The sequence below is a fragment of the Arachis stenosperma genome, chromosome 4, assembly GCF_014773155.1.
Source record: "Arachis stenosperma cultivar V10309 chromosome 4, arast.V10309.gnm1.PFL2, whole genome shotgun sequence".
Taxonomy (NCBI): Eukaryota; Viridiplantae; Streptophyta; class Magnoliopsida; order Fabales; family Fabaceae; genus Arachis; species Arachis stenosperma.
Window position 1 is genome coordinate 9,555,827 of NC_080380.1, and position 11,927 is coordinate 9,567,753.

At 33.4% G+C, this 11,927-nt stretch overlaps 1 protein-coding gene across 4 annotated transcripts; it reads right to left on the minus strand.

Annotated features, from left to right (window-relative positions):
- Positions 1-4,620: 4,620 nt before the first annotated feature.
- On the minus strand, positions 4,621-7,179 carry LOC130973450 (O-fucosyltransferase 23-like). 4 transcript variants are annotated; one of them, XM_057897975.1, is made up of 2 exons: positions 7,046-7,179; positions 4,621-6,496 (listed from the first exon to the last, which is right to left on the minus strand). In XM_057897975.1, the coding sequence occupies exon 2, from the start codon at positions 6,329-6,331 to the stop codon at positions 5,015-5,017; it is 1,317 nt and encodes a 438-aa protein (XP_057753958.1). In that variant the 5' UTR covers positions 6,332-6,496; positions 7,046-7,179; the 3' UTR covers positions 4,621-5,014. The 4 variants fall into 4 exon arrangements, with proteins under 4 accessions (XP_057753958.1, XP_057753957.1, XP_057753960.1 ...); XM_057897974.1 differs by having other exon boundaries at positions 6,970-7,179; XM_057897977.1 differs by lacking the exon at positions 7,046-7,179 and adding an exon at positions 6,835-6,956.
- Between the last annotated feature and the right edge of the window lie 4,748 nt (positions 7,180-11,927).

Consider the following 11,927-nt stretch of genomic DNA (forward strand, 5'->3'; position numbering starts at 1 on the left):
TGAAGATTTGTAAGAGATGAGATATATTTTGGAGTTATTGCCGTACAAGAACACATATTATAACTAAATGTGTATACAGATAAAAAAAACCTATAATAATATTATATGAAAACTAAACTGTGAATAATAATATGTTACTAATTATAACATAAAAGTTTGGAATGTGGACAAAAAAAATTGTAGGGCCAAGGTTACCTAGAGGGAGAAGAAGGTTATTAAATATTGATTGTGTTTTGGAATTTATAAAGAGAAAGGGAGGTAGGGGAAAGACAGGAGCATATGATGATGAGTTATGAGTAGTGTATATATATATATACATTGTTATTGTTTTGAAATGTGTAGCATAGTATATAGTAGTGGGGTTGGTTTCTGTGACCCTTCTCATAAAAACACTGTCCCTCCCTAATTCCACATAACAACACTTTTTTCCTTTGTCCCCACTCTCCACCACCCTCTCAATTTCCACAATGCCCCACCAACTGATGAAATTGCTTCTCCTCTTCTTTCCCTTTCCTTCATGATTATTCATTAATGCCACTCCCATGTGTTTACAATTATTTTTTCTAAAAATATATTACTACTACAAGTTTATATATATTTCTATGTGGTGATGATGAGAGGTAGAAAGTCTAAGCAAACTTTATTTAGTCTTCTATAATAATGTTTTGGTATTTAGTATTATTCTTTCTAATCTCTATGCATTTCCACCCTCTCTTTTGTTTATTAAAAAGTTAATTTTTTGAGAATTTTAAACCAATTTTTTTATAAACTTGTCTTTGGAGATGAACTTGTTTCCATGTAATATATAGAAGTGTGTTCTTTATTATATGTCTCAAATTTATCAAAGATAAGCTTTTGAGAACTTTGTGAGCTAATTTTTAGGGTAGAATTAGAGTAATTCAATTTGAATTCTATATGATATCTGTTCTGGAACTTATTTAGAATCGGATAGTTGGATTCGAAAGAAAGGCCCAAATGAATAAGGAAGGAGGTCTCCGACTTGGTTTACGCCGCGGGCCGTTCCTCCGAGTTGATTTGTATGTGTGTTGGTGAATGGGAGAGTAGTACCTGTAATGACACTCCGATGTCTAAGTCAGCAAGGGGTTAAGCAGGTTTAGAATATATTGGAACTTAGGTTTACTTGAGTGTGTCAGTGTATTAATAGGTGATGATTTAATAATCACCGTTGGTGTAGTTCCACTTCTAAAGGTGGATAACCGTTCCTTTATCTTAAAGTTGTTGAGATATCTCTTCTAAAAATGGGTAAAAAATTTTAGGAGGCAGTTACTTATTTGAATAAATGTTATCTGCCAGTATATGTCGAATCTAACCTCTTTCAAGAAGTCGGATAAATAGTAAAAGCCATTTTTTGGATTGAGCCTTTTTCACTGACTTGGGCTTAGACTATAATATTGGGCCAGAGCATTAATAATATCAAAGTCAATTCTTTAGAGTTTATATAATCATTCTTAAGCATGAAGAGGTGTATTACAATAATTTACAAGTTTTCAGTGGTTCACATCTATATATCCCAAGTCACGTTTGTTACTGTGACACAATCTAATAAATAAATAGTTTGAATTTGTTGAAAGATTATTAGGGTGATGGATTTCACGTGTAAGTTAAGGGAGAAAATGTTACAATAAAAAAAGGAGTGATTGAATAGTTGACCTTGTCAAACACTCATGATGAAAATTTTCAAAGCGTGGAGTATGTAGCAATCTATCTTGATTGCAAAAGCTACAAAGTTGGGTCATATTCTATATCTCTATTGTTTAGATCCACTTCCTTTTACCATTGTTATTATTATTAATTAAGACGCGGCTTCAACGTTACGAACACTTTAGTTTGTTCCAAGATTAACCATGCACATGCATGTCACCATGTGCCATTAATTTGCCCCTTTCTTTTTATGTTACTACTTCTATCTATAGTGTGAATCCACTTACTTTAAACAACTCCACAATTTGAATTCTTTTGGATCACACGAACAATTTTTTTTTCTATTATTTTTTAAAAAGGATATAGCAGCCCTCGTACTAGAGTTTTCAGTGGATTAGGTATAGTTGACACTTGACCCATCACCTATAATACTCCTAATTATAATTAATATTCCTAAAAGGTCATTAATTTATCAAAAGAAATATATCATGAATAAAAATTAAGTGGAATCAGACGTATAAGATTACAATATTTTCTTCTTCTTTTTTCTTTTAATTCCAAATATTTTTCAAGATTTATTTTTGGTAAAGGGCCAGTCTTTCTTTTTATTGGGCCATTAAGTATTAACACGGTCAGATTTATATCCGCAAGTTTTGGTCATCAACGCAGCCAGGCTTAGATAATAGTGTAAGGCCCAAATTGTTATAAGCCCATTCATAAGGCCCATAATATTCTGGGTAATCAGGCGTACTGTTTTGGGACTTATGAAGGAGAAAAAATATCCCAGCCCATGACCCAAAAAAAATCCTAGGCGTGAAATTTAGTCAAAGGCTGCGGAGGCGGCGGCAGGTGGCGTGGCCATGGGGGATGGCGGCGAGTAATGTTGTGATGAAGCGTGGTGGTCTGAGCGTGAGTAGTGATAGTAATAAAATTGGTTTGAATTTGAAAGAGATAAGTGGAGTGGATGAATAGAGGTTCCATGACACACGCATCCTTGTCTTGTGTTTAAAAAAAGGCATAAATTTTGGGCATAGAGTATTATTACCGAAAAAGTCATAGCGTGTTTTAAGGGCAATGGAAGCAATCATGCTGCCTCGCGCATGCAATTGTATGATCTAACTTCCAAAAATATCACTTTCATTCAAGACACTCATAGCTTCTTAGTTACCGTTCCTTCACCAAAATATAAAAATAACTGAATATACATAAGGATGCATTATACCAAACAACCCTAGAGATCTCAACAATCATCCAAATGCTTTAATCAGACACATTCATAATTGTACATCTAGAAATTCGAGGTTATTTTTTGTACATATTTATAGAGAAGGTAACAATTATGCAGAATAGTTTAAAACTAGAATCTGGTCTCTATTTTTGGATACTCCTCTTAAAAACATAGTTAGCATCTTAGCTGATGAACAAGGAGTTACCTTGCCCTAGACTAGTTCGAATTTAAGTTTTATCTTTTCGGGATTTAGCCCCGTTTTAATACCAAAATAAAAAAGAGTATGCATACGGAGACTCTACTGTCTAAAGAAAAAGAAAAAATTTTAAGTGTACCAAAAACATCAGAAACATTATTTTAATCGTTGATTTTAATTAATATATTTTGATTACATGAGCAAGGAGAAATGAATGCCAAAATGTTAGGTAAACAATTACAAATCTAAGAGAAATCTCTTTTTTGATATAATTATCACATTCACATGTCATTGTCTAGTATTTTCCAATCTAATAAGTTAAAGATTAATATGCTTGCAGATCTGAACTTAACTGCCAAATTATCTCTAGTTAATTCTATGATATCTTTTATTTGGTGTCCAACTTAATTTTTATAATAAATTTATTAACTATTGTATTTTTAAATTAAATATTAATTATTTAACATTTTTTAACAATTAGACACGTAACTTTTAGATAATATAACAAACACCTATCTCTCATACATGATTGTACTTAGTTGAAACTTTTTAAAGGTGTGGTAGGTTCAGGTAAAAAGAAATGAAAATTTTCATCCATATCCTAAGTGTAGATATGCTTTCATAGTCTCACTTTAGTAGCACAATAACTCAAGAATATAATATTATTTATAGTGACACGAATGTTCCAACACCAACCCTAGTTAAGTCTAAGATGATAAGCATGAGTTGTAATGTAATGTATATAAATAATTCAAATTTGGAGATTATCACTATGAGAAGGGCATATATATGACAAGTGTAGGCCAATTTTTTTATATGAAAAAAAATATATGTATTTTGTTAAAAATGAGATTATTAGGAGTAATTACTAAATACAGGTGGATAGATTTTACAGGTAAAGAGTCAACATGTAGGGTTCGTGTTGATACATGTCAAGCTACAACAACACATCCCCTACGTGTTGTATCGGCGTTTTCTGCGCATCCACAATATTGTAATAACTTCAAATATCAATATTCAATCAAAACACTATCTTCATCTCTATATTAAAAATAATTATGACAAGTGTATGTGTATGAGGAAATTTTTAGGAAATAAAAATATGATGAGTGATGCATTAATTCATGATTGCATGTATCCAGAAAATAGTTTCCAAAGAAGGAATTGGCAGAGGAGTGTCCCTCACAGCATTATGGAAGTGAACTTCTATTGTAATGCAAGGAGAACAAAAGAGGGCCCCACTTCTTTTGTGCCCTCAAATGTACAACAAATAGACAAGACCAAGACCTGCAGACAGGTGCAGGTGTCTTCTCTCCGCCTTTTCATATTCTCACATGTGAACCCAACCAAACAACAACTATATAACAAGAAAAATGTCACAAGTACATATAGCATGCACATATTACATACATTCAATATGAAAAAAAAGCATCTTAATACAAAAACAAGTTACTAAATCAACTATTATCTAACAGTAAATAGAGTATAAATTGGCACAATATGTATGTTTTTATATAAACAAATATGACAATTCTAAAAATTATAAAAATAAACAAAATTGCCCTCTTCAAGAGACTTTGATTGTTATCAATGAGTTGATATATGCAAAAATAAATTGTGTTACTTACCTAACTTAATCTAAATATTGAGGCCAAATCAAAATCTAATATGATGATATGGGTGTGTACAAAAGTCACAAAACTAGATGTTCAAAAAACATTCCTCAATGGACATTAAAAGTATGATGATTTACATAAAGAGAAACCATACCTCAATGTAAACAACTATATCCCATTGTTGTAAGTTGTAACCTCTTAACCATTCTTTCTTTCTTCTTGATGTGAGCTAATCAAACTCCACAAGAACAAGGGCCTCTAATCTACTCTAAGAATTCTGAACATTTGCAACAGAAATTGTACACAACACTATCAACAAGAAATGTGGTTGGTGCCATAGCTGATTGCTTGAAGACTTGAATCAGACATATTTGTATTCCATTTCATAGGTCCATTTGATTCTTCTCCGGATGGTATATTGTAAGCATAAGAAGGCCATCTTGCATCATTTCCACACATGCTTGTGGCTCCAATTTTCATCATCTTCTGTGTTCTTTCAAGAACTATAAGGCTTGAAAATGTGGAGAAACTGTTTCCAACAAAGATATCAGCCCTCAAACACACTTCATAGTCGATTGCAGATTGAATTAGATATGGATACTTCTTATAAATTCCATCAACACCAAGCTTCTTCTTCTCAAAGGGAAGAATGCCTTCTCCCCAATGTTCTAATATGGAAGAATCATTAAGGAGCTTATCGGCTACCGCGAGATAAACAACGACCGGAGCCTTCAAATCGGCAATGTTCCTAACTCTTTCCATTATCTCTTCCCTGCTACTGCATATTTGGTTTGTGTTCAATCTCTGCTCTAATTTCTTGCAATGAATCATCCAATCAATTTCTATCCTCATGTGGACGGCAACATATGGCATGGGCCGAAATGAAGAACTCTCAGAAGCATTAATGCCTTCCCTTGCCTCTCTTCCAACTTCTCTAATCCTAGACACAACTCTATCTGCTTCTTCAGAAATCTCATCTACCAAATGCAAGCATTCGAAAACCTTTGCATAATCCTTCACAGGCCAATGATCATGCCACAAAAAGGGATTCTTCCCAACAATCCGAATTACCTCGTGGTCATCGATCGAGCCCTGGCTATGCTCCCTCAATTGTGATAAATCTCTTTCCAATGTCCACTTCCTTCCACTTCCTTTCTGCATTTCAAGGACTTTTGTTACATTTAACACATCCGAGTACTGGCCTAATTGAACAAAACCGCTACAAATTGTGTTAAACGCATCGAATTGGAACACTTTGTCAAAGGAAATCGGCTTTAAGAGGTCAATTTCTTTGTAAAACAAAGAGGCACTAAGGCTAGGCATCAAAAGAGTTCTATTCAGCATTCTAGCAGTAAGACAAGCCCTTGCAAATGCAATCTTCTGGTTGTTCAATCCCCACACAATCTGAGGAACTTCCAAGAACTTGTTTTTCCTAATTCCAAACTCAGAACCCAACAATGGCGGATGGTTGTTGCGGATATACACAATGTTGGTCCATTCAATCCCATCAAAACTAGGGAAGGAAGGAAAGAGAAGTAATCTAAGAATCAAAACAGTAACAAACAAAACCATGCATTTGCAAGTAACTGAATTTGCAGTACCACCAAAGAACTTCAACAACACTTCCATGTAAGACTCAACTTTCTCCCATGCAAAAGCACCAACAACTTTGTCTTGAAAATTCAGAACTCAGTACAATAGCATCACTAACAAAAGGAACAAACGTCAATGCAGAAAATCCATGCATGCACATAATAAGCAGAGCAAGATCCAATTTTGAAAATCTCCCACAACCTGAAAGAGTGATGCAGAAGGAGTAATGAGAAAAGAAAGTGACAAAACAAATTATACAAAAATTCATCAGAATCAGCTCACAAACTATGTAATTGTAATGTAAAAGATTAGATTTTTATATTCATGGCGATACCTTCAATGTTCAAAACCTTGTGTCACTGTAATTACTTTCAAAAAAAGAAAAAGGGAGAAAGAAAAGTAGAACAATTCAGAATACAGCGAAGTAATGTGACACATGTGAATCTATATATCTATGACAAAAACACCATCATGTCATATCCCTATCAGAACCCAGAATTCTAAGCAGTTAGTGGAAGAAACAAACAAGATATACTAACAATAAGAACGTGTCCAATGGCTAACGCTATGAACACGACGATAGAAACAACAAAGAAGATTTATTGAGGATTCTGTTTTGTAGCAGAGTCATAATAGCGTTTGCATGTTGACTTTTTCTTTTCTTTCCATTCTACCTTATTAAAAGGATTATGAGAGAAACCCAGAAAAGGAAGAGGGAGAATGAGTTATGATCGTTGAAAAAGGAAGCACCTTGTTACAAAGAAGAGGAAGAGTGAAGATGGGGTTAGAGAAAAAGAATGGATAATAGGGAACAGAGGAGAGGGACCAAAAAAAGGGTATCACAGAAGAAGGAATTGAAAGAGATGAATAAAGCTTTCGGCGTTTCATGGAATATACGAAAATATTATATTATTAAAATGAGTATAAACTCTTTTTGGGGTTTTGAAAGAATAAAAAACAAAACTTTAACAAATAAATAAATAAATAAATAAAAGAATGAGAATAAGAACAAAATGACAAGAGAGATTTGCGCAGCAGGTTCGGAGAGAAATGGCTTTGTTGCACTCTAAATATTAAATAATATTGGAAAAAAAATTCTCAAAACCTAAAATACCAGTCAAATAATGTTATACATACAAGTTTTTTTGGCTTACAAGTTGGTCCAAATCCAACAAAAAGCACGCACACTACACTCCTTTACAATCGAGCGTACACACACGCGCCTTACTCAACCGTTTCGTTTTTCCAAAGCGCGCTCATTATGACAGACTTTTCCTCTTCTTCCTCAATCAATACCCAAACCGTCGAGATTCAAGCCACATTTGAAACCAACTACAATTCTGAAGAAACCTTCCAACTCCTCGCGAAAAATAGAAGAAATCAAGAAGAAAACATACAAATTTTCATAAAAAAAACCCAAAAAGAACGAACAAACATTATTCAAGGTACTGTTTTACTGTTTTTTTAGGTTTTCACATTTCTGTTTTTAATTTCGTAATCGAAGCCTTATATCGTCCGTATTTCTCTCTCTGTTTCACTGTTCTTGGTTTAGATCTCGTATTACTGTTCTGATGAAACTGTTCTTCGTTTACGCTATTTTACGTACTTCTAGTGAATGCTTTAATGTGTGTTTTGATCTGTTTTAGTATATGTTTTATGCATGTTTACATGTTTTTTAAGTAGGTCTGTATACATATAAACTGTGTATACAATTTCAGGTTAAATGATTTTTGGGTGTATATGACGGATTTTTGGGTGTATATGTCGGAATTGGAATGCAACTGGTGCTTCTAGTGGCATTTTGAACTTAAATATCTTTCTGAACTCATATAATGTCATGTAATCCAAAAAAAATGTAGAGGTGTATGGGACTGATATATATATTAGGAGTATTGAAATCTAATTGGTACTGTTCTAATTGTGCTTTGACATTGTAGTGTCATTTTATGCATGTTTGGTTGAGTTGAATATGATTTTGAACTCATTTAATTTTGTTTAATTGAAAAAACAAAATGTGTATAGGACTGGATTTGAGTGTATGTGGCTGATATTTAGGTATATATGACTGATATTTGGGTGTATTTGACTGATATTTGGGTGTATGTCTCTGATACTTGGGTGTATTTTTTATCTATTGACAGTATCTCTTTTTCATTGCAGTAAAAATGGCAACCAAGAACCAAGGTGAAAAAAATACAATGTAAGCACATATATATGTCTTAAAACAAGTCAATTTTTTCTAATACAAATATGTTATTTAAATGACTCTAATTTTGCTTTTTTTTTTTTTTTACAGCAAACCAAAGATTTGAAGTATGCCGCCAGATTATTGAGTGAAAAATTTAAAAATATGAGCGAGGCAAAGAAATCAATTGTTCGGAAATTAGGTTTTGGTGGACTCATGCACATCCCACCAATGAGGGTGCCTCACAAACTATTAAAGGAGTTGGCTAACTTCTTTAAATTGGGCAAAAACATACTCGAAACAAGCTATGGTTCCTTTAAAATTAAACCCAGCACTAGGGACTGTCTTTGGCCTCAATGCATCAGGTAACTGATTACAGAAAATCTTTATACTTCCATTCTTTGTAATATCTTATTCTGATATCATGTAATCAAGAAATAAATTTAGGTGTATATGGATGATATTTGGGTGTATATGAGTGATATTTGGGTGTATTTCAAGTGATTTGGAGTGTAAATTTTTTTTTAGGAGATATATTTCCTGATAAAGTGAGCTATAAGAAACTTTCTGAAGATAACAAACTGATTTTCAGAAGGTTCCAGGGGAAGACTCTAAAGAATCTGGCTGATAACATGATGAGTATTGGTGTTGAAAACGAACAAGATCGCCTGATGTTCAAGAAGATTTTCATCCTCTATATTCAGATGGCGTTCTTGTTACCAACAACAATAAACAAAATCTTTCCTGTGCACCTAGCTCCAATTTTTAAGATGGACAAAATAACCGAGGATAACTGGAGAGCCCATGTGCTGAATTTCATCATCAAAGGCATAACTGATTACCGTCTGAAAAAGAAAAAATTAATGACGGCTGCCTCTTTGCCTTGATGATAATTTATTTCCATCTGACAAAAAATAAAGACAAGAAAGGAGAAGAAAATCCTGGACTGCCCTGGTTTAGCAACTGGAATAGAGAGTAGTTGGTTGCAAGGATGAGAGCAGAAATAGATGGACATATGGTAAGTGAACATAATACCTTCTCTAATTTAGGTGTATTTTATTTATGTAGATGCTATAAATTAATATTTCTACTGTTTCAAGGCACCGTAAAAAAGGCAAAAAAAATTTGAAACAAATGAAAGAAAAAGAAAAGAAAAAAAAACAAAAAAAGGCAAGTTTATCATCTGAAAGTGATACATCTGAAACTGAAGTTGATTCCTCCTCTGAGTTTGAGTCTGAAGAAGACTCAGAGGAACCAAAAAGGAAACAACCCACCACAACGACCAAAAAGTAAGTAATATTTTTGGGTGTATTTTGTCACTCTTAGGATGTTTTTTACTAATGATTGTTTGCCTTCCAGAATAGAATTCAGAAAAAGGAAGCAGATTCTGGAGGATTCCAATTCAGAAACTAAATCGAATGATGAGTAAGATTCTGAAATTATTGTCGCTTTCTTTTTCGTTTATTTTCAAAATTTGATGTATTAACAGAGTGTTTCTCATCAACTTTTAGAAGTGAAAAATCATCACCAATAAAAAAACGAAAAAGAAAGAAAAAAATTCAACCTACACCCAAAAAGTAAGCACTGCTTTGTATAGTATTTTATCATCAATTTTATTTTATTTTTTTGATTCATACTTTTTTTTATTTCCAGGGCGCAATCCAAAAAGAGAAAGTACATTGTTGAGGATTCGTCTCCTGAACAAATTCAATCCTATGATGGGTAAGATATTTTGTAAAGCTATATTACCATTTATCATCAAAATTATATTTAGTAACATGTTCTTTTATGTATGTACTGTTAGATCTGAACTTGGAACTAAAGTATTAAAAGAATTCTTAAGAGAATCAAAAAAGAAGAAAACCAATAAAAAAAGCTGATGCATAGGGGTTTGTTATATTTGGGTGTATATTACCGATTTTAAGGTGTTTTGGTTGCTGATAATTGTTTTTAGTTTCCCAGGAAGAAGGGAGCTCCGCTGCGATCGACAGAAGGTCACTATGACTCATCCGAAACGTAAGAACCTTTATTTGATAAAATCTTATTATCCTGATTTAACTGTATGGTATTTTTACTGAATGATGTTTATTCTATGCTTAGAATGTCAAAAGTGAACTTAGGAAGTGAGAATGATCCTTTGTCTCAAGAACAAACAGATCAAAGCAGCATAAAAAAAATGGCTGATAGCATGTAATTTCTGTTTTTAATACCGATTGCTTTTATCTTTTTTTACATTCTACTTCTAATTCTGTATATATTTTTTTTAGAAAAAAAAGCCCTTTAATGTTTTATTCAAGAAAAAAAAGGCAGGAAAAAAAAGCAAAAATTGCAACTATGTAAGTTCTAAAAAAAAAGCCTATGTTTCTTTGTAATGCTTCAGGTGTATTTTGACTTTATTTGGGTGTATTTCAGGTTGAGTCTGGTAGAAGAATCAGCCAATGACCTAGCTCAACAGAACATAATGGTTGTGTGGATGGAGACATATTCACAATCTGAAGCGCTTTCAATGTGAGTTTTACAACTAAATTTCAACCTTATAATCATGAATTTTAACGGGCTTTCTTAGCTTTTTATTTTTGTCTTGTTTAGATTTCTAATTCAAGTTTATGTCCCTATGTCCAAGACAACCCCTGTGCCAGCAATTGAACCATCCCCCGCAAAGTCTCCGAGAGAGAAAATTAGTGAAGAAAGAACAAAAAGGTAAGGAATAATATTCGGGTGTATTTGGTTATTATTTGGGTGTATATTATCCTTATTTGGGTGTATATTTTCCTTATTTGGGGGTTTGGGTGTATTTGATTATTATTTAGGTGTATATTTTCTTTATTTAGGTATCTTCAAAATTGATCTGTAACTGATTTTTTATAATATGATTCGTTTTATCTAACCCTGCAACACTCCACAAACCCTGAAACCTGATGAAAGCACACCCACGGTTCCACCAGCTCCTTCTAAAACGTAAATTTAGCACAATACAATTTGGTTTTCAATATCATTCGTCTATTCTTATTCTTATAGTACGTTATATGTCAACACGCAGTAATCCATCCCCATAAGACACTGTTGCATTGATGATGATGGCCCGGACAGCATCTTACATACCTAAACAAGGTCCGATGCCATCATTCAGCCTTGGCTTGACTGATTCAAGCCAAGAAGAAGCACTGACGCAAGAGGGAAAGGGGCAACCAGGAGCTCAGAAGGCAAAAAGTCCTGAAACACCAAAACTAATTGAACAATTAGAGGAACTGGTGGGAAAAATTGTAAATAGTGGGGTGAAGACAGCATTAGATTATGCAGAGGGTAAAAGTCTATCGATTGAAAAGCAGTGTGCCGAAGAAATTTTTGAAAAGTTTGAAACTCCTGTAAAGAGCAAGGAGATATCGACTAAAATAAAAGAGAAATGCTACGTCTGGGCCACACGTGTGAAGACATATGGAGATAGAA